This window comes from Pelophylax lessonae, assembly GCF_965119305.1.
Source record: "Pelophylax lessonae genome assembly, chromosome: 6".
NCBI lineage: Eukaryota > Metazoa > Chordata > Amphibia > Anura > Ranidae > Pelophylax > Pelophylax lessonae.
Genome location: NC_138773.1, coordinates 305,624,053 through 305,647,902, shown reverse-complemented (window position 1 = coordinate 305,647,902; position 23,850 = coordinate 305,624,053). Strand labels below are relative to the sequence as shown.

Here is a 23,850-nt window from a genome sequence, read left to right as displayed (position 1 = left end):
ATAATGTACAGTCTCCGGAAGTGACGTGATTGGAGTTCTCGCAAGGGCGTAACTAGAGGGGTTGCACTTGCAGCCGGGCCACATGCTCCAGGGGGCCTGTGCGGCTCCCTTGTACAACTGGATAGGAGGGGCAGCGGGGGCAGCATGTAGAGAAATCACTGTCCTTCTTTTTTCCTCCAGTTCACTTGTGTTCTGCTGTCTCTGGGCCCCTGTGTGCTCCCCTGGTCCCCCCCCCCCATACCGTGGTGTCCCCCCCCCCCCATACCGTGGTGCCCCCCCACCCCCCCTACACTGTGCTCCCTTCCCTATCCTGCCAGCTGCTGCAGGGGATGTGTCACAATAGAGAACCAGGAAGGGGTCGGTAAATATGTATTTTACCAGCTCCTTCCTTTTCTGAATGGACAGAGTCATAGTCAGTGACATTGTAAAAAAATAAAATGATAAAAAATAATACAATTAAAATACCAAAAAATAAAAACTACTGACACCAGTGGGTGAACTTCCAGGATCGCAAAGGTCACACTTGCAATCGGGCCCTGGCATTCCACCACAGTGGGGAGGCCCCAAGATGGCAAGAAGGGGGGCTACTGCAGAACTTGTGAAAGGGTCCCGATGTGGAAACCATAATAAAGGGCCCCGCAACGAGAGTAAAGGACCCCAGGAACAGTAGGAAGAGCCCCAGGCTTGAAGGGAAGGGCCCCGGCCAGGGGTCCGGGTGGGCCCTTCATGGTTTCTTGCACCGGAGCTCTGAAGGTTCTAGTTACGCCTCTGTTGTTCTCGGCAAGTTGGAGTTTTCAGCAGAACACTGGCAGCCCGCTCCTGCTGTGATTATACACAGTGGGAGCTGATCGGCGGGTACCGTGGGCGATAGTTCATTACACGGGCAGAATGGCAGTCTGCCTATGTAAACAAAGCAAATTGCTGTTCTGTCAGAAGGGAAGGCATTGATCCCTTAGTTAAATCACCTCCTACACTCTAATAAAACACTGGCTTGGAACACATTTAACCCTTTGATCACCCTTGATGTTAACCCCTTCCCAGCAAGTATCATTAGTACAGTGACAGTGCATATTTTTTTAGCACTGATCAGTGTATTAGTGTCACTAGTTCCCAAAATGTGTCAAAAGTGTCAGTTATTGTCTGACAGCTCATCATAGATTGGGGTAAAGGGCCAATCACAGTGACCCTTTACCATGTGATCAGCTGTGTCCAATCACAGCTGATCACAATGTAAACAGACTTGCCGGTTATCAGCTCTCCTTTCTCCCACGCTGTGTCTGTGGGAGGAAAGGAAAGCCGATAACCGCCATGACTGTCAGAACATCGTTTACACTTCTCATCAGCGCCCAGATTATCAATGCAGCCTCATCAGTGCAGCCTATGAGTGCCCATCAGTGCCGTCTGTCAGTGCCTCCTCATCAGTGCCCACCAGTGCTACCTCGTTTGTGCTCATCAGTGCCGCTTCATCAGTGCCCACCAGTGCAGCCTTATCAGAGCACATCAGTGAAGAAGAAAAATTTACACATTTGCAAAATTTTATAACAGAAACTAAGAAAAACCTTCTTCCATTTGTTTAGCAAAAAATAAAAAACCCAGTAGGTATTAACTAGGGACTGACCGATTATCGGCGAAGCCGATATATCGGGGGCCGATATGCACTTTCCACCCGATATATCGGAATTGGACCCTGAGGTTACCGATATTGCCGATATTTCGGGAAAGTGCTTGTACCAGAGTGATGCCTGCAGCTAGAGGCATCCCCCCGGTACCGGCGTCCATAGCCGACGGTCGGCTGTCTTGTAATGACAACTGATGCGGCTGAGAAGCCCGGGTCTCCAATCCCACCGGGAGACCCGGGCAACCAACCTGCACGGCCGTCGAAGACCAGATTAAAGCCACATTTGGCTCTGATCGGGTCTCAATGAAAAAACCCGGAAGTGATGTCATGAGTGACATCACTTCTGGGTACTGGCCCCAGATTAAAAAAAATGACAGCATTCAAAACAGTCAAACTTGGCGTTTTGAATCCTTTTAAGTGCAGAGGAGGGGTTTGGGGTCTTTTAGACCCCCAGATCCCTCCACAAGACAACCTGTCAAAAAAAAAAAAAAATGTCGATACCGATATGCATTGGCCAAAATATTGGTATCGGTATTGACAACGAAAAACCGATATCGGTCACTAGTATTAACCCCTTCATGCCGTCGTAACACAAATATGCGGCCCTCTGCTTCAAGGGGGTTGTACCGGAGTGATGCCTGTAGCTGCGATTGGGAAGCGATTGGGGGGGGCTTTAAAAACACAATTCAACTGTGGGGTTTTACCGCCCTTCAGCCACTAGTGTCTACAAGCCCTTACACTGGTGAGTAATAAAAGAAAGAAGATGACTGGTTGCATCAAATTGAGTTTTACATTCAGAGACTTTCATACATGGGGGTTGATTTACTAAAGCTGGAGGGTGTAAAATCTGGTGTAGATCTGCGTAGAAACCAATCAGCGTCCAGGTTTTTTTTTTGTCAAATTTAATTGAAGAAGCTGACGTTAAAAGCTGATTGGTTACCATGCACAGCTGCACCAGATTTTGCACTCTCCAGGCTTAGTAAAACTCCCCCATAGGCTCATTACTCTGATAATCCCAAATTTTAATAACCAATAATCTTCTGTTTCACAGCCCTCCTGCCACCACCTTCTTCAGTACATTGTTCCCTCAGATGGTCACACTGAGTGCCGGGACTTCATTCTCCCTCCCCATCACCTTCCGAGCCCTGGAGAAGGTACAGTCTTCTGTATAGAACTCATGTATACATGACTGATCTGCGTGTCCTATGATGGCAATTTATAGTCCATTAGGCCCCTTTCACAGTTGTACGACCTGAAAGTTGTGCGACTTTGAAGCAATTCCTGTGTAATCTTGAGGTCTATGGACCTCAAGTCTCATCAAAGTTGGACCAAAGTAGTGCAGGGACTACTTTGAAGTCGCTGTGACTTGAAGTCGCTCATATATGAATGGTACTCATTAGCAGGGCTGGGGCAAGAAGTGGGCAGGAGGGACGGCTGCCCCGGGCACTGTGGTATCATGTGAGGTAGGGGGGGGGGATTCGTGTTGAGAGGTGGAATTTGGGGGGCAGAAGGAGGTAAGAATTGTTCTAGGAGGGGAAATTTGGGGAGGTGTGCTAGGAATGGTGATCTGGTGAGATTTGTGTTAAGAGGAGGAAGAGGATTTGTGTTAGTAGGTATGTTTGGGGGGCATTATTTGGGAGGGGGGCTTTGTGCTAGGATGGAGGAATAGGGGAAGGGGAGTTTATGCTGGGAGGGAAGATTTGGAGTGGGGGGGGGGGGGAGAGGATTTGTGCTCAGAGGGGAAATTTTAGGGGTAAAGGATTTGTGCTAGGAAGGGGGGGACTTTTTTTTGGGGGTAGGGAACTGTGCTGGGAGTATATGCGGAATGAGAGGATTTGAGCTGGGGGGGGGGGGGGCAGATATGTACTGGGAGGAAGGGGAATTTATGCTTAGGGGGTAAGCATGCAGATTAGTGCTTGATTTGTTTTGGGGGGAGGGGATTTTTGCTGACATATAATGCTCTTACATCTTGGGGGGGGGGCACCATTGGCATGTTCGCCCTGGGCTCTGGATGACCTTGTCCCTGCACTGCTCAATAGAGATCATGGGGTACAACTTGTCATGCGACTTTGCAGTCCCAAGTCACAGGACAAGTCACACAAGTGTGAAAGGGGCCTTACACATTATATATAATCTTGGACATTGTATATGTATAAGTCCAAGGAGAACTTGCAAGGAAAAAAAAAGAAGGAAAAGTCAATGTCTACCTACAGTAAAACTAAAGGCAAACATTTTTCTTTTTAGATAAAGGAAGGGTTATAACCCTTGAAGTTTTTTATTTTTTTTTTTACAATCTGTGCCCCATTGGGGAGATTTCCCTTTGCTTCCTGTCCCACAGCCAAAACAGGAAGTGAGAGAAAATCTCTCCAAAGTGAGGGAATCCCTGGTTGTCACCAGAACTAGTGTCCTCTCTGCAAGATTTGCCCCTCTCTTCTTGTTCTGGTGACAACCCAAAATTTGTGATTGACTTTCACTTTGAGTGATAATGGCAAACAGGACAAATAGAAAGGGTGAATCTTCCTAATGGGGGCACAGACTGCGATAAAACCTGACAGGGGTTCTAATCCCTCTCCACTCTATCCAACACTGAAAAAAGGGCTTTGTCTTTAGTTCCACTTTAACTATTTGCCCACCACCCCACATATATGCGGCAGCGCTTCTGCGTGAAATCACGTACAGGACACGGCAGGAGCCAATCGGAGATCTCTGTCTCCCCTGCTAGCAGAACGGCGATCTGCCTTGTTTACATAGACAGACCGCCGTTCTGCCTCTCTCGGGAATGATTAGTGATGTCTGCCAGGACCCGCCGATCATTTACAAGAGAGACAGAACGGCGGCCTGTCTTTATAACCACTTAAGCCCCGAATTATTTGGCTGCTCAAAGACCAGGGCCTATTTTGCGATTCGGCACTGCGTGACTGTAACGGACAATTGCGCGGTCGTGCGACGCTGTACCCAAATGAAATTGACGTACTTTTTTTCCCACAAGCAGAGCTTTCTTTTGGTGGTATTTGATCACCTCTGCGATTTTCACTTTTTGCGCTATAAACAAAAAAAGAGCGATCATTTTGAAAAAATAACAATATTTTTCACATTTTTTTATATGAAATTCTCAAAAAAAAATAAATCAAAATTTTACATATTTTTGGTAAACAAAATTGCAATAAGCGTATTTTGATTGATTTGTGCAAAAGTTATTGCGATTACTAACTACGGGAAAGATTTATGTTATTTTTATTGTTTTTTTTTTTAACTAGTAATGGCGGCGATCTGGGTTTTTTTTTTTTTTTTTTTTTGCGGGACTGCGACATTGCGGCGGACAGATCGGACCCTTGACTGACATTTTTGACACTTTTGGGGATACCAGTGACATTACTACAGTAATCAGTGCTATAAATATGCACTGTTACTGTAAAAATGACACTGGCAGGGAAGGGGTTAACTTTATTGGTGATCAAGAGGTTAAGTGTGTCCCTAGGGGCGTGATTCTAACTCAGGGGGCGTGGCTAGTGAAGTAACCACAGAGACATGCGATCCTATACAGCAGGATCGCATAGCCTCTGTGCCTACTTCAGTGAGAATGACAGACGGCTGTGTTTACATCAGCCGTCTGTCTTTCTCTCTCTACTGCGGGAGATCGCGAGTGGCCGGCGGACATCGGAGCCGCCGTTCACTCGCACTAGGTCCCCAGGGAACAAGTGGGGGCGGGAACGCGCCGGCGGTGATGCGCGTTCGCCCCCTACAGGCTCGTAGGCGAGTGACGTAGGTCTACGTCCAGGGGAGAACTGGGCCAGGGGACAGGGGGGCAATTGCCACCTGGGCCACTCTGATGCCCCATAAAAAGGTTGCACTGCTTCTGCTACAAACATGCCTTGAGTTGGAGCGGGCCAAGTCGCTGCACAATGGGCCTCTGGTTTGTACTTGCCCCCTAGGCTGAAAGTTGCCAGTCTGCCCCTGTCTACATCGCTTTGCCAGGCAGCGGCAGACTGCCGCAGTAAATCCTCGTTAAGCGGTCGGCAAGTGGATAAGCAAGGCAGATCGCTATTCTGCTAGCAGGGGAGACAGAGATTTCTGCTAAGCAGGAACACGGATCTCTGTCTTCCCCCAGTCAGAGCACCTCCCCCACACAGTTAGAAAGCACTCTCTAGGAGCACATTTAACCCTTTGATCGCCCCTAATGTTAACCCCTCCCCTGCCAGTGTCATTAGTACAGTGCATTTTTTATTAGCACTGATCACTTGTACTGGTGTCACTGGTTCCCATAAAGTGTCATTTAGTGTCAGATTTGTCCGCCGCAATGTCGCAGTCCCGCTAAAAATCGCTGATCGCTGCCATTACTAATAAAAAAGAAAATTAAAATTCCATAAATCTATCCCATAGTTTGTAGATGCGATAACTTTTGTGCAAACCAATCAATATACGCTTATTGGGATTTTACCAAAAATATGTAGCAGAATACAAATTGGCCTAAACTGATGAAGAAATTAAATTTTTTACATTTTGTATTGGATATGTTTTATAGCAGAAAGTAAAAAATATTGTTTTTTTTTTTTTGTTTTTCAAAATTGTTGTTTTTTTTTTATTTATAGCCCAAAAAATAAAAACCGCATAAATGATCAAATACCACCAAAAGAAAGCTCTAGTTGTGGGGAAAAAGGACATCAATTTTAGTTGGGTGCAGCGTCACACGGCCGCACAATTGTCAGTTAACCACTTTACCACTAGAGCATTTTGCTGTCTTACGTCTGGGCCACTTTTTGTGATTCGGCGCTGTGCGACTTTAACTGACAATTGCGCGGTCGTGCGACACCGTACCCAAACGAAATTGACGTCCTTTTTTTCCCACAAATAGAGCTTTCTTTTGGTGGTATTTGATCACCTGTGCGATTTTTACTTTTTGCGCTATAAACAAAAAAAGAGCGTTTATTTTGAAAAAATAACAATATTTTTAACATATTTTTATATGAAATTCCCCCCAAAAAAGATGTAAAAAACAATTTTTTTTTACATTTTTGGCCAATTTGTTTTCTGCTACCCATGTTTGGTAAAAAAAAATCGCAATAAGCGTATTTTGATTGGTTTGCGCAAAAGTTATTGCGTTTACTAACAAAGGGAAAGATTTATGTCATTTTTGGTGTTTTTTTTTTAACGTGTAATGTCGGCGATCTGCGATTTTTTTTTGCGGGACTGCGACATTGCGGCGGACAGATCGGACCCTTGACTGACATTTTTGACACTTTTGGGGTTACCAGTGACATTACTACAGTAATCAGTGCTATAAATATGCACTGTTACTGTAAAAATGACACTGGCAGGGAAGGGGTTAATTTTATTGGAGAGGGAGGGGTTAATGTATGCCTGGTGCTTACTGACGTGTGGGGGGGGAGGTGACTGTGTAAGACAGGGACAGATCGGATGTCCAGCTATGCTGAACACTCCGATCTGTCACTCCCTGTCACTGAGGAGATCCGCCCGCTTGTGTTTACACAGGCGGGCGGATCTCCACACTAGATCCCCGACGATTGGGGCAGAGCAGTGGCGATCGCTGCTGCTCCTCCCCTGGCCCGACTCCCGCTGTGAATGAAAACAGCGGGAGTGCGCCTCCGTCGGCGCGCGAGCGCCGCCTACAGGGGAGGAGTCTGGCGACGTAGGTCTACGTCGTCAGACGGGAACGAGCCACTTTGCCGCAGTACTATTCCAGTACTCAGCGGTAAAGTGGTTAATGTAAGGCAGTGCCGTATCGCAAAAAATAGCCTGGTCATGAAGGGGGGGGGGGGGCTGGGGGTTTTATCTTCTGGAGCTGAAGTGGTTAATATAATCATGAGAAAGTCATCGAGTTAAGCTGGCCATACATTATAGAATTTTCCTGTTCAATTTCCTTTAGATTTTCCTTCAACTATGTAGTGGAAGGGCCCGGCCTGACTCCATACAAACAGAAAGTCTTTAGGTGTGACCTCATATTATATGGTTTTGGTAAATCTGAAGGAAAATTGTACAAATAAATGGTATAATGTATGTCCAGCCTTAGCTATTGCTGATCATTCTTTCTTAAAATGCTAGTTGCCTGGCTGTCATGATGATGTATTGAATGCTTCCTGGGTCACTAATCTAGAAAAGGTCTAGAGATAAAGAAACCTGACACTGATTTACAGCATGCATGTTCTGCGTCTGTGACCAGACACACCCAGACAACCAGAGGTTTTTTTTTTTTTTATAAGAAGGTCAGCAATGGCCGCCCTCCATACCATTCCCATTACAGAGTCACTCGAAAAGTTGTGTATGGTAAAAGAACACCAACGAGTTGGGGACCAGATCTGCAACCAGTGCATCACATACAGACACAGCTTATAACATTAGAATATTATCAAAAAGTTTAATTATTTCAGTAATTCAATTCAAAAAGTGAAACTCATATTTTATATAGATGTGTTACACACAGAGTGATAGATTTCCAGCATTTCTTTCTTTTAATTTTGATGATTATGGCTTACAGCTAGTGATACCCCAAAATTCAGTATCTCAGAAAATTAGAATATTACAGAAGACCAATAAAAAAAAAAAAAAAAAAAGGATTTTTAAAACAGAAATGTTGGCTTAGTGAAAAGTCTGTCCATGTACAGTATAGTATGCACTCAATACTTGGTCGGGGCTCCTTATGCATGAATTACTGCATCAATGCGGTGTGGCATGGAGGCGATCAGCCTGTGGCACTGCTGAGGTGTTATGGAAGTCCAGGTTGCTTTAATAGCCACCTTCAGCTCATCTGCATTGTTGGGTCTGATGTCTCTCATCTTCCTCTTGACAATACCCCACAGATTCTCTATGGGGTTTAGGTCAGGGGAGTTTGCTGGTCAATCAAGCACAGTGATTCCATGATCATGTGACCAGGTATTGGTAGTTTTGGCAGTGTGGGCGGTGCCAAGTACTGCTGGAAAATGAAATCAGCATCTCCATAAAGCTGGTCAGCAGAGGGAAGCATGAAGGGCTCTAGAATTTCCTGGTAGAGGGCTGCGCTGACTTTGGACTTAATAAAACACAGTGGACCAACACCAGCAGATGACATGGCTCCCCAAATCATCACTGACTGTTGAAACTTCACACTGGACCTCATGCAACTTGGATTCTGTGCCTCTCCGCTCCTCCTCCAGACTCTGGGACCTTGATTTCCAAATTAAATGCAATATTTTCCACAGTCAGTGATGATTTGGGGAGCCGTGTCATCTGCTGGTGTTGGTCCACTGTGTTTTATCAAGTCCAAAGTCAGTGCAGCCCTCTACCAAGAAATTCTAGAACACTTCATGCTTCTCTCTGCTGACCAGCTTTATGGAGATGCTGATTTCATTTTCCAGCAGGACTTGGCACCGCCCACACTGCCAAAACTACCAATACCTGGTCACATGATCATGGTATCACAGTGCTTGATTGGCCAGCAAACTCGCCTGACCTAAATCCCATAGAGAATCTGTGGGGTGTTGTCAAGAGGAAGAGGAGAGACACCAGACCCAACAATGCAGATAAGCTGAAGGCCGCTACCAAAGCAACCTGGACTTCCATAACACCTCAGCAGTGCCACAGGCTGATCGCCTCCATGCCACGCCCCATTGATGCAGTAATTCATGCAGATGGAGCTCTGACCAAGTATTGAGTGCATAAAATATTTCTGTATTAAAATACTTTTTTTTTTTTTTTTTTTTGGTCTTTTGTAATATTCTAATTTTCTGAGATACTGAATTTTAGGTTTTCACTAGCTGTAAGTTTTCACTAGCTGTAAGCCATAATCCTCAAAATTAAAAGAAAGAAAGAAATGTTTGAAATATATCACTCTGTGTGTAACACATCTATATAAAATATGAGTTTCACGTTTTGAATTTAATTACTGAGATAAATTAACTTTTTGATAGTCTAAATTTATTAGATGCACCTGTATATGGTGCTCTGCTGCCATCTTGTGGTAGAAGACAGGACAAGCATACCACTTTTCCTGTGTTTACGAACATAATGGGAGAGATTTTGTACACACAAAATATGGTGCAGCTGTGCATAGTAACCAATCACCTTCTAAGGCAGGCCCATAGACGAGCCCAAAAATAACAAATGTTCTGTCGATCAATAAAAAACAAAAATGTCGCATACGATTGCGGATCATTTGTTTTGTTTTTCGAAACTGGATCCTGGTCCTGGGATCCCATAATTAATTACAGTGCCCAACCAATTGAAATGTTTAACCAAAATGAAAAAGAAAACGTGGGATGAGATACCAACTTATGGCTACTGAATCATGTATTGATTAAATTTCAAGTATCAAAAAAGTATGATAAATAAACTTCTTCTTCTGCATCCACTTCAGAGCTACGTGCAGGACGCTCATAGAAGAGGATGAAGACGCAGTGGCTGCACAGACACAGTGGCATGTTAACCTGTTTCCGACCGCCCGCCGCAGTTATACGGCGGCAGACAGCTGCTCCCAGGCAAATCGCTGTACATGTATGGCGCTCGCGAGCACGAGGCTTGTCAGTGGGGAAGCCGATGCAGCGGGCAGGCGGCTCCAATTGCCGCCTGACGCCCACGATCGCTCCCCGATGAGAGAGAAGAACGGTCAGCTGTTGTAAACACAACTGACCGTTCTTCTCCCTAAAATAATCACAGAGCCCATGTGATCCATCTATATAGGATTACAGGTCTCTATGGTTATTCTTCAAGCCACGCCCCCCCCCCCCCCCAGTTAGAATCACTCCCCTATGCTCACATTTAACCCCTTGATCATCCACAATGTTAACCCCTTCCCTGCCAATGTCATTATTACAGTAACAGTGCATATTTTGAGCACTTATTACTGTAGTAATGTCACTGGTCCCCCCAAAAGTGTCAGTCAGGGGTCCGATCTGTCCGCCGCAATGTCGCAGTCCCGCTAAAAATCGCAGATCGTCGCCATTACTAGTAAAAAAAAAACAATAAAAATGACATAAATCTTTCTCGTAGTTAGTAGACGCAATTACTTTTGCGCAAACCAATCAAAATACGCTTATTACGATTTTTTTTTTTTAACCAAAAATATGTAGCAGAAAACAAATTGGCCTAAAATGGTAAAACATTTAGATTTTTTAATTTTTTTTTTTTTTTTTTGATAATGTTATATAGCAGAATGTGAAAAATATTGTTTTTTTTTTTTTTTTCAAAATTGTTGTTTTTTTTTTGTTTATAGCGCAAAAAATAAAAATTGCGCAGGTGATCAAATACCAGCAAATGAAAACTCTATTTGTTGGAAAAAAAAAGGACATCAATTTTATTTGAGTACAGTGTTGCACGACCGCGCAATTATCCGTTAAAGTAACGCAGTGCCGAATCGCAAAATAGGACCTGGTCAGGAAGGGGGCAAATCCTTCCGGGCGGTCTTAAAGTGGTTAACCACTTAAGCCCCGGAAGATTTTACCCCCTTCCTGACCAGGTCCTATTTTGCGATTCGGCACTGCGTTACTTTAACGGATAATTGCGCGGTCGTGCGACGCTGTACCTAAACGAATTTGGCGTCCTTTTTTTCCCACAAACAGAGCTTTCTTTTGGTGGTATTTGATCACCTGTGCGATTTTTTTTGATCACGCGCTATAAACAAAAAAAGAGCGACAATTTTGCAAAAATAATATTTTTCAAATTTTTTTATATGAAATTCCCCCCCAAAAAAATTTAAAAATCAAAATTTTTTAACATTTTCGGCCAATTTGTTTTCTGCTACATATGTTTGGTAAAAAAATCGCAAAAAGCGTATTTTGATTGGTTTGTGCAAAAGTTATCGCGTTTACTAACAAAGGGAAAGATTTTTGTCATTTTTGTTGTTTTTTATTTAACGCGTAATGGCGGCGATCTGCGATTTTTTTTTTTTGCGGTACTGCGACATTGCGGTGGACAGATCGCACCCTTGACTGACATTTTTGACACTTTTGGGGTTACCAGTGACATTACTGCAGTAATCAGTGCTATACATATGCACTGTTACTGTAAAATGACACTGGTAGTGAAGGGGTTAACTTTATTTGAGAGGGAGGGGACTTTTATGCAGTGTTTATAAGAGGAAGAAGAGGAAGACCACACTGAGTAATCAGACCATGCATAAAATGCAAAGTCCACTTTAATCTGCTGATAGGGGGTTTCAAGTGTCTACTGTTACTGGTACTTGTTAGAAGATTTTGTTAATAATTTTTTTCTAGCTTGACGCTGGCCCTGCATCCTGTTATCATGTTATGCCATTTGCATGTTGATTTGCTGGATTTATGTACTTTATTTTATATTGCTGCCTAGCCTGAACTATACTGCATGACAGCTGTGTTTTGGGTGTGCACTGAGGGGGGTTTGATTGGGTGCTACTGGGGGGTGCTCTTCTCTCTGGGTCGGAGCCGGCCCGCGTTTGTTTCTGGCGTGGGCCGGTGCTGACCCTGCTGGCCTCGGTCATCCGGGATGATGTTGGGGTGCTGGTGTCTGTTTTGGGGGGGGGGGGGGTTTCTGGGGTTAGGTAGATGTTTTTGTTTGATGTCTGCCTTGTCTTATTGTAACCGTTGTTACTGTTTTCTTTTTGTATGTTCTTGAAAACTGAATAAAAATAATTTTCCAAAAAATAATTTTTTTCTAATATTTTCATGTTTCGCACTGCCCATTTTAGACATTGGGGTGTATTTACTAAAGGCAAATAGACTGTGCACTTTGCAAAGTGCAGTTGCACTCTGCAAGATTGATTGCTCCAGTCAGTGCCGGGACAAAGCCATCCAGCGCCCAGGGCAAAGATGCCAAACTGCCTCCCCCCTTCCCTTAGGATTAGGGTCAGGGCACCCACATCCCGGCGGCTATAAACCATTGCGCCCCGGGCAGCCGTCTCTCATGCCTACCCCTTGTCCCGGCCCTGGCTCCAGTGCTTAATAAATGAATAGAACCTGCTACCTGCTCCTAAGAGAGTGTCTGTATGACGGGGACAACATAGAGTGGATTGTGGACCTGGTTACTGGATATATATATATATATATATATATGGAAAAGGGGTAGTAGCTGGTTTATAATTATACCAGCCCCTCCATCTGGTGAGTCAGTTTGGGGTGATTGGTGAAAGGAGCATACTGGGTGTGGTTTGGCAGGGAATTGTTCACCGAAGATTCGTTGCACAGAATATATTCACGTTTTTGCACTTTATTTGAATGCTTTTGGGACTTTTTAGAAATATCAATGAATGGACATTGTTTATGAGTTTTTTGTGATTTTTTTTTTTAATATTTATTTATTTCATTGGATATTTTCATTGATATGAATTGTTTTGTTATCCCACATTATTTCGCCAATCTTTTCACGGATATAAATTGTTCTTTATAATATATTTTTTTTTAATATTTTATCACTATTTTTACTATCATTTTTTTGCACTGATCAAAAGAAAAGTTTTTTTTTTTTTCCACAATTTTTCACAATCATTATTATCTATTAAGACCATCGCACTCTCTTGTTAGACATTATAGATTATTATAAGTTTGTAGGGTAGATTTGCGCTGATATTATAGTTTGTTGATCATTCTCCTGGGGCAGAGCGGATGATCCGTATCTAACTACATGCTGCTTTTTGTCTTCCTTTGTGAGTGTAACTCTTACGTTTTTATCATTAAAATGCCTTACTGCTACACTTAGATGGCGCAGTGCCATCTTAAGGGCATTATAGGGCCCCGGACAATGCAGTGCTCTGGGGCCCCCGCCTACACAATCACCCACGAGAATAAAAATGCAAATTATGGATAAGGCGAAATTTATTGGTACAGCAGTGCCAGGCTAATTATTATTATTATTATTATTATTATTAAGGATTTCTATAGCGCCAGCAGTTTACGCAGAGCTGTAAAATATTAGAGGGGGACAGTACATTTACAATACAATAAAATACAAGAGGGTTAAGAGGGCCCTGCTCAGAAGAGCTTACAATCTAATGGACAATGACAGCTTCCAAGTTCGGCGGCTGGGTCCAGTGAACACACACAGGGAGGGGAGTCAGACTCAACTGTCCTGTGTGTGCCTGTTCCCATGGAGGTGGACAGGCATTCCTACAGTTGTGGGCTCCCCCTCCACAGCCCAAGTGGCCTGACAGCAGCGCAGGGCCGACAGGCGCTTGCCACCTGCTAAGTTCAGCGGCGGGATGCACACAGGAATCGGGACTAATGCTTGACGGGGGCTGGGTCGTTTGGCAGGTGGGGCCACCGGGCAAGTGGGGCCCCTGGACAACTGCCCAGCATGCCCATTCGGTAAGATGGCCCTGAGATGGCGCTGCTTTTTGTCTCCTACATTCCAGAGTCTCTTTTAGCTCCATTCCAAGCTGACAGCCACTAAGGACAGCTATCTGTTATCAGTTTATGGACTTAAATATCCTATATACTAATTTAGACTGTCTCATATTTATTCCTTTATGGTTATAGCCCTACCTGGAGTGCGCCTTATAAATCTGTTGGTCTTTGTTATATATAAAATATAAGTGGCCTGTTTAGTGTATTAATATTATGATCTTCCGTTCTATAGCGTGATTATGAAGACGCAATCACTTTCGAGGCAGATGAAGGGACTTTTTCTGTCTCCCTGCAAGCTACACTCCCACGTCACACTCTCACCTTTCCGGAGGAGCTGACCCTACCTATGTGTGCTGTGTTTGACTCCTCCGAGGCTAAGTTTATCTTGCAGAGTACATGGTAAGTGTTGTCATTCTACAGAACGGCCTGGAAATCATAGACCACCTTCTAAATATACAAACAAATGGAAAATGTGAAATTTATTTTTTAAAGCTGATCTCCACCTTTACTGCCACTTTAACTGTTTTTTTTTTTGGGTCAAATTGGCCCAAAATAACTATTTGTCTGGTTCCTTTGAGGAAGATTAGGGCTGGGTTCACACTAGCTGCGGCCGCGGCTCGCAGCGGGGGGGTCTGGTGCATCCCTGTTCTCCATTTGAGGTGCGAATTGGGTCCGAATTCAGGCAAAAATTCTGAAATGGAGCCAAAGATGCACAGGACCCTTTTCCGGTGCAGACCATTGAGAGCCGGTCACACTCTCCTGTCATGCGAATTGGATGTGGAGAAACTCGCATCCAATTCACATAAGTGTGAACTCATCCTTACTAAAACTGGAACACTCAGAATCTGGCGCAGCTGTGCATGGTAGCCAATCAGCTTCTAACTTCAGCTTGTTCAGTTAGGCTCCTTTCACACACTCCGTCTGTTGGACGGAGTCCGTTTTTCTCAGCGGGGGATCGATCCGCCGATCCCCTGTTGAGCAGGAGGATGACAGCTGTGTCTCCGCCCTGTGTGCGGAGACACAGCTGTCAGTTCCCCATGCATCTCTATGAGGGAAATCGGATGGGAACGGACCGTCGGTCCGTTCTCATCCGATCCGATCTGCTGGACGGATGGAAAATAGGGTTTCCATCCGTCAAGATTTGACGGATCGGATGTCAGCGGACATGTCTCCGCTGACATCCGATGCCCCATAGAGATGCATGGGGGGACCGTTCAGATCCGCCAAAAAAACTGATAGGCGGATCTGAACGGTCCGCCTGTGTGAATGGGGCCTTAAGCTTTTGGCAAAAAACCTGGAAGCTGATTGGTTTATATGCAGAACTGCACCAGATTTTGCACTTTCCAGTTCTAGTAAATAACCCCCTTTGTGTGATGCTCCAAATCACCACTTCCACTCCAAAAATAGTTAGGGTCTCTACTGGACCCTATGATTTAACCTAAGGTCATTCAGGCTTTGCAGCAAGTGCAAAACGTACCTGTTGATCCTGCCAGATATGCACAGAGATGTATAGTAACTAAGTAGAACTACTTCACTACTGTACTTAAGTACCGAAAGGCGGTATCTGTACTTTCCTAGAGTAGAATTTTTTTCTCCTACTTCCACTTTTACTTCACTACATTTTTTCAATGATTTCAATACTTCTACTCCGATATTTTTTTTTTGTGCTGCATAGTTACTCGTTACAATTATAAAAATTACCACTGCCAGAACAGTAGATGGCAGGTTTCATGAAGCTCAAAACATGTGTATTATCAGCGCATACGAAAATAAATGCTACTGTATGTATAAATAAAAGCTGCATTTGAAATAATAAAAAACAATATGATGTTCAAACTTTTGACTTCTTTCTTTAATAACTACATAACACAGTACTTGTACTTTTACTTTCAGTACTTGAGTAGCAAAATTTTTAAAAAAACTACTTGCAATACTTAAGTACAAAAAATGTTGAATACTTTAGTACTTCTACTCAAGTCACTTTTTGATCGAGCACTTCCACTTCTACTCAAGCATGGGTTTCGAGTACTTTATACAACTCTGGATATGCAGTGTCCTTGTCGCCTATTGTGAGCTATACAGAAAGTAAAAATAGTGTAAGCTTCCTTCTGTAATCTATTAATTTTGTCAGCTCTCATGTAATAGAGATAAACAAAAGGCGGACATGTTTGCAGTCAAGCCTGAGTGTCAATCTTAGCTCCTTCTGTAGATACAGTGGAGGGGTGAGTGTAGCCACCCAGGGACAAGAAGTGTTAATCGCAGGATTACCTTATGAAAATAGCTCACAGTGTGCAGTGAAATCTAAGTAGGCAATTTCAGTACAGGAGAGGAGTCGGTACAACTCTACAAGACTGAAAGGATGACTTTAGGTCAGCTTTAAATTTACAGAGAAAATAAATATTGTACAGAAATTCTGATTGAAACTGGATTTTAAAGTAAAAGTGTATGGCAGTGAGACATGCAGTATACAGGATCACTCAGTATTGTAATCATTTGCTTTGCTAGAACAAATTCTCCATCATTAGTATTATTCATATCAAGTATGACCGCCGTATTCTGTGTTTTCCAGTGACTTGCAGACCCAGTTCAGATGGGACGTCCCGGAACCTTTCCTCCTGATCCCACAAAGCGGCGTGCTCGACCCCAGATGTCAGATCCGCACCAAGGTCTTATTCCAGCCGCAGATTGCACTTGTACACAATGTGATTGCCACATGTCACTTCGGCCTGAACGAGGAATATAAAAAAAGCATACAGTTGACTGCAATTGGTAAGGAGGCTGATCACTGGTAAACTAATAGTTAGCTGAGTCATTTGCACGAGAACTTACGAATGCTAATATTACACATTTTAAACATAGCCATTAATGAATAGATTAGAACCAGCCTAAGCATGTACTCTTAATGGCCAAGAAAATAGAAACCACATTACCATAATGAACCACCTTTGGCATAGAAGCAGCTTCCAAACATCATGGAAATGACTTCACAAGAATTTGGTGGTATCCTGATTGTGATGGGAGTCACTTTGGTTGGGGGGGGGGGGGGGGCCTGTGGAACACAGCTTACCTTAGAGAGGTTGGGAAATCCCTCTCTCAGCCCCCTAGGCCCCTCTTATGTGTAAGTCACCCTGTGTCTATTAGGGACACAGGGTGACCAAGAAAATTATGGACTTAATGGACACTGAGAATATGGTTTGGATTACTCAAATGGGACAGTAATATTTGTCAACAATATATCTCAAGGAATATATGAAGACTCTGGGACTCTAGGCCTAGGATCCATGTTAAAGGCCTAGCTGCCTATTGCCAATAAGAGACTGCTTCACACAGACTCCTAGCAGATGCTAATTTCAGCTCAACCACCTGTCTTACACACATTGTTGATTGTGCTGATTTACTCACCTATTGTCTACTGTGGGTTCTGTGTTTATACTTAGGGTAATGTGCTTTGTTTTAGCCTTGTTGCAGTGCTGAATTAACTAACATGTTAATGATAACATTGTCTGGATCTGCATTCCCATTCACCTATTGTTTCTGTCCAGATGACTAGATAATTAGTTCAGGTTAATTATATTTGTGTACAAAATTTCATCTGCATATGATAATGTAATCAGGCACCTGACCTGGTAGGGTAATCTGATCAGGAGGAGGATGTCCTCCTGTGGTATATATTCGGTGTGAGTTTGTTCAATGAATGGTTCCAGATCTATACAAGCAGGGCCGGACTGGGAATAAAATTCAGCCCTGGAAATAATTTCATACCAGCCCCATAGCATTATTATACCAGCCCAACAGCATAACGTCATTATTTTCTTGTTCATAAAAGGGAAAAACCATGCCTTTTTAAAGCACATTTGAAGAGTGTATTATAGATAAGACCGATATAAAGCATATAGGGCTTTATATATATGTCAAAGGCTGCGGGCATGGTACAGGAGATGCAGGGGCTGTGGATATGCTACAGGAGATGCAGGGGCTCTGGACATGGTACAGGAGATGCAGGGGCTGCGGACATGATGCAGGAGATGCAGGGGCTGCGGGCATGGTGCAGGAGATGCAGGGGCTGCAGGCATGGTGCAGGAGATGCAGGGGCTGCAGGCATGGTGCAGGAGATGCAGGGGCTGCAGGCATGGTGCAGGAGATGCAGGGGCTGCAGGCATGGTGCTGGAGATGCAGGGGCTGCAGGCATGTTGGAGGAGATGCAGGGGCTGCAGGCATGTTGGAGGAGATGCAGGGGCTGCAGACATGGTGCAGGAGATGCAGGGGCTGCAGGCATGGTGCAGGAGATGCAGGGGCTGCGGGCATGGAGCAGGGGCTGCAGACATGGTGCAGGAGATGCAGGACTGTGGGCATAGTACAGGAGATGCAGGGGCTGCGGGCATGGTGCAGGAGATGCAGGGGCTGCGGGCATGGTGCAGGAGATGCAGGGGCTGCAGGCATGGTGCAGGAGATGCAGGGGCTGCAGGCATGGTGCAGGAGATGCAGGGGCTGCAGGCATGGTGCAGGAGATGCAGGGGCTGCAGGCATGGTGCAGGAGATGCAGGGGCTGCAGGCATGGTGCTGGAGATGCAGGGGCTGCAGGCATGGTGCTGGAGATGCAGGGGCTGCTGGCATGGTGGAGGAGATGCAGGGGCTGCAGGCATGTTGGAGGAGATGCAGGGGCTGCAGGCATGGTGCAGGAGATGCAGGGGCTGCAGGCATGGTGCAGGAGATGCAGGGGCTGCGGGCATGGAGCAGGGGCTGCAGACATGGTGCAGGAGATGCAGGACTGTGGGCATAGTACAGGAGATGCAGGGCCTGTGGGCATGGTGTAATTTTTACAGTAACAGTGCATATGTATAGCACTGATTACTGTAGTAATGTCACTGGTTCCCCCAAAAAGTGTCAAAAATGTCAGTCAAGGGTCTGATCTGTCCGCCGCAATGTCGCAGTCCCTGCAAAAAAAAATCGCAGATCGCTGCCATTACTCGTTAAAAAAAAAAAACAATAAAAATGACAAAAATCTTTCCCTTTTGTTAGTAAACGCAATAACTTTTGCGCAAACCAATCAAAATATGCTTTTTGCGATTTTTTTTTTTTACCAATCATATGTAGCAGAAAACAATGTGGACTAAAATGTTAAAAAATTTTGATTTTTTACATTTTTTTTGGGGAATTTCATATAAAAAATTTGAAAAATATTGTTATTTTTGCAAAATTGTCGCTCTTTCTTTGTTTATAGCGCATGATGAAAAAATCGCATAGGTGATCAAATACCACCAAAAGAAAGCTCTGATTGTGGGAAAAAAAGGACGTCAAATTCGTTTGGGTACAGCGTCGCACGACCGCGCAATTGTCCGTTAAAGTCACGCAGTGCCGAATCGCAAAATAGGCCCTGGTCAGGAAGGGGGTAAAATCTTCCGGGGCTTAAGTGGTTTAAGCAAACTAGGGAGTATAAAAAAAAAATTGCAAACTGACATTTTCAGCAGATAGCAGCCAATTACATTTCAGCACATACATTTTGGCCTACATTCCCCCATCCAGCACTTTCCAGATCTGCCCCCCCCCCCCCCCACATTCTTCCTTATACTGCAGAATAAGAAGGTCCCCCTTCCCCCACACACGTTCTCATCCCACAGCTCTGGAGCTTCCTGTCAGCAGGCCCAGGCATTGTCATGTTGGCTGCTCTAAGACTGGTGTTGACTATGTAAATTCTGACTTTGAGAAAGTCAATGTTTGCATAACCACCTCAGCAGGATAACTTCAGCCAATATATATGCACAGAGTGCTTTTGATTCAGCTTTCTGCTGCCTATTTTATTTCACATTCGGTTTATTACATTTTCCAGCTTACTGAGAAGTATATAGCAAAGAATGGTAGTAGATATGTCTGTGGGTGTAGTATATCACCAAAAAAGAAAGTGACACTAAGAAGTGCAAAATGTTAAAAGTAAAATGTAGGGACAGAAACATAGGGAAGACGTCTCTTCTAAGAGAAATGTTCAGAAACGAAGAACACTCAGCGCTAAGGGAGGTCCTCCTTAGCAAAGACTAAGGAATGGCTCAGTCTGGGAGAGAGAGGAAGAGCACGTGGGGGGAGAATCCTACAAGGCCCCATAAACACTTTGTGTAGTTAAGCGTCTGGTCCCAGAGTTAGTTTTTAGCCACTCTGGGACCAGACGCCCAACTACACAAAGAGAAGAGAGCAGTCCAAGTTCAAGTGAGGGTTGGAGTCCAACCCAGAGTCCAAACCTTAGTATGGGTATTAGGTATAGACGTGGGTTTCTCATATATCATGGTACCCATGAGTCTGTGTTTTACTTAATCATCAACTGTTTCCCATCCTTGGCTATGGCTTGCTGGGCTGCTAGGAACACAAATCCCACCAACTTCCATTCATGTTTCCTAAGATATGGGAGGACGGGTCTGTGTAGAAGGCTTTACAACCACTTTAAAGTATGCTTCCCTTTGGTAATATACACTATATTGTCATAAGTATTGGTACGCCTGCCTTTACACACACATGAACTTTAATGGCATCCCAGTCTTAGTCCGTAGGGTTCAATATTGAGTTGGCCCACCCTTTGCAGCTATAACAGCTTCAACTCTCTAAAGTGTAAATAGTTAAATGAATATAGGAAATGCCGCGCAACATAAAGTGCTCCAAAATTTATAGATATGTATATCTGCAAATGTGATCTATATATGTGCAAAATATATTCAATAGATAAATATCATGAATTTGGTTATATAAAGTGCATTCAATAATGATATACTAAACAAGCAAAAAATTTGGGGGAGCATACCCATGTATTTCTAAAGCTGCTGCAGCTATGAACCAAAAGACATGTATATTAAAAAAGAATAGCGCGCAAATGCAAAAGAAATTACTACCAAATCTGAAGACAATCCATAAATAAAAATGGGGATTTGGTCCCATCATATGGCCATATCGTGCTCAAGCCCACTACTGCGTCAAAGTACCCCATTATCAGTGGGTCCTACACTATCCATGAAAAAGAGATGAATCCAGCCTTTCTAACCCTTGGAGATAATACTCCTTGCTGGGAAAGATGTGCTAATGCACTACAGGGGACTCCTCCTATATCCACTTGATAGTGGACACTGATAGAGTACAGGTGTGTGTGGGGGGTGGGGAGGGTTGCTCAACCTCGGTAGTCTGGTCAGACCGAATACATAATAAACAAGCAAAAAATTTGGGGGATATAATGACAATATAAATAATAAAACTGGGGAAGACTGTCCACAAGGTTTAGGAGTGTGTCTATGGGAATGTTTGACCATTTTTCAAGAAGCACGTTTGTGAGGTCAGGCACTGATGTTGGACGAGAAGGCCTGGCTCGCAGTCTCTGCTCGAATTCATCCCAAAGGTGTTCTATCGGGTTGAGGTCAGGACTCTGTGCAGGCCAGTTAAGTTCAAACTCGCTCATCCATGTCTTTATGGACCTTGCTTTGTGCACTGATGTGCAGTCATGTTGGAACAAACTGTTTCCACAAAGTTGGGAGCATGAAATTGTCCAAAATGTCTTGGTATGCGGATGCCTTAAGAATTCCCTTCACTGGAACTAAGGCGCCAAACCCAACCCCTGAAAAACAACCCCACACCATAATCCCTCCTACACCAAATTTGACTGGGATTATGAACAGTTCCAAATACCGGTCAATATTGGGACAAAACCTTCAGGCTTCTGCTAGAAAGCTGAACATAAAGAGGAACTTCACCTTTCAGCATGACAATGACCCAAAGTATACATCCAAATCAACAAAGGAATGGCTTCACCTGAAAAAGATTAAAGTTTTAATGGCCCAGCCCTAAATCCGTTGGAAAATCTGTGGGGTGATGTGAAGAGGGCTGTGCACAGGAGATGCCCTCGCAATCTGACAGATATGGAGTGTTTTTACAAAGAAGAGTGGGCAAATATTGCCAAGTCAAGGTGTGCCATGCTGATAGACTCATACCCAAAAAGACTGAGTGCTGTAATGAAATCAAAAGGTGCTTCAACAAAGTATTAGTTTAAGGGTGTGCATACTTATGCAACCATATCATTTTTATTTCCCTCCACCTAAAATATTTCAGTTTGTTGTTCAACTGAGTTGTACAGTTTATGGGTCACATTAAAGGTGGAAAAAGTTCTGAAATGCCATTTGCCACTGACACCAACAATGGGGCACTATTCCTCCCACTGAAATCACATATTTTTTCCCCCTAAAACCAAAGATCTGGCATTGTCTTCTACCACTGGGCACAGTCTGACCCCCCTAAATTCTGATGGACAGTAAACTAGCCGTTTGAAAGTTTGGATACCCTTTGTCTAGACTACCGTCTACATTTAAAATTTGCAGATAGCTTTCCTGCTGTAGAGAAAATAGAATGTAAAGATCAGCAAATATTGCATTATTTTTATGTCAACTTTAGACTTGAAATTAATATAATAAATGAATGGACTAATAATTGTTTGTTGGTGCAGCCAAGTACCCCCATCTTTTGATATCCATTTTGGGAAAGACATGTGAGGATGCCTTAGAAGTGGGACCAGTTCTGCAGTTCGGCTCCGTTGGAGTGGGCATGACGTCTGAGAAAAGTATTGAAATCTGCAACCTGTCGGTGGTATGTAATCATGTCTGTCCACTTCTCTCTGCTTAAATCTAAACTCCAAAATAAATAAACATTGTGTATATCCATTCATCATGTATATTCTTAGTGAGCTTTGTATATTTCTTCCAGATTTGTGCAATAATCCAGTGTCAGGCTTTGACTTCCTGTAATAAAGACCGCTCACTGCTGCTCCCTCTCCTTCTACAGGGGGACTGGTCTTGTCTCCGCCCCCTCCTGTAGTTTTCTGCAGGCAGCCTGTAATAGGTGGAGCCTGTTGGGCCCCTCCCACAGCTCTGCTGTCTGCACAGGCTATGTGCATAGTAATTATATCACAGAAAATTTTAAGGTAATATCTGAGTTTGCAAGGGCATTTGCTACACACAAAGCGGATTTATATCCTTTGTGGCTATTGAGCAATATATTTATATTTTGATGCCCAGAGTTTAAAGTAAATCTGTTGCAAACCCTAATACATGTTGATGAAACAATGGCACATTAACCACTTCTGGACAGGAATGATTTGCCCCCTTAATGACCAAACCATATTTTGCGATTCGGCGCTGCATTACTTTAACGGACAATTGCGCGGTCGTGCGATGCTGTACCCAAATAAAATTGATGTCCTTTTTTCCCGCACATTGTGCTTTCTTTTGGTGGTATTTGATCGCCTGTGCGATTTTTATTTTTTGTGCTTTAAACAAAAAAAAGAGCGACAATTCTGGAAAAAAAAACAATATTTTTCACATTCTGCTGACATTCCCCAAAAAAAAAATAAAAAATTAAATTTTTTTTAACATTGTAGGCCAATTTGTTTTCTGCTACATATTTTTGGTAAATAAAAATCGCAATTAGCGTATCTTGATTGGTTTGCGCAAAAGTTATCGCGTCCACTAACTACGGAAAAGATTTGTCATTTTTATTGTTTTTTTTTACTAGTAATGGCGGCAAGCTGCGATTTTTTGCGGGGCTGCGACATTACGGCGGACAGATCGGACCCCTGACTGACATTTTTGACACTTTTGGGGGGACCAGTGACATTACTACAGTAATCAGTGCTAAAAATATGCACTGTTACTGTAATAATAACACTGGCAGGGAAGGGGTTAACAGTATAGGTGATCAAGGGTTTAAATGTGTACCTAGGGGCGTGTTTCTAACTGTGGGGGGGTTGGGCTTGTGAAAGGATCACAGAGACCTGTGTTCCTATATAGAAGGATCACAGGAGCTCTATGACTATTCCAGGGAGAAGAACAGCTGTCCGTTCTTCTCTCTCAGCGAGGAACTAACGCAGGTGTCAGGCGGCAATAGGAGCCACCTGCCCTGTGCATTGGAGTC

At 43.8% G+C, this 23,850-nt stretch overlaps 1 protein-coding gene across 1 annotated transcript in view; it reads left to right on the top strand.

The window, feature by feature from the left end:
* CFAP65 (cilia and flagella associated protein 65) overlaps positions 1-23,850 on the top strand; it is a 162,307-nt gene that overhangs the window by 12,555 nt on the left and 125,902 nt on the right. Inside the window, exons 4-7 of the mRNA XM_082260096.1 lie at positions 2,670-2,772; positions 14,153-14,319; positions 16,490-16,689; positions 22,388-22,527. Coding sequence (XP_082116222.1) covers positions 2,670-2,772; positions 14,153-14,319; positions 16,490-16,689; positions 22,388-22,527 — 610 coding nt within the window. The remainder of the gene's footprint in view (positions 1-2,669; positions 2,773-14,152; positions 14,320-16,489; positions 16,690-22,387; positions 22,528-23,850) is intronic.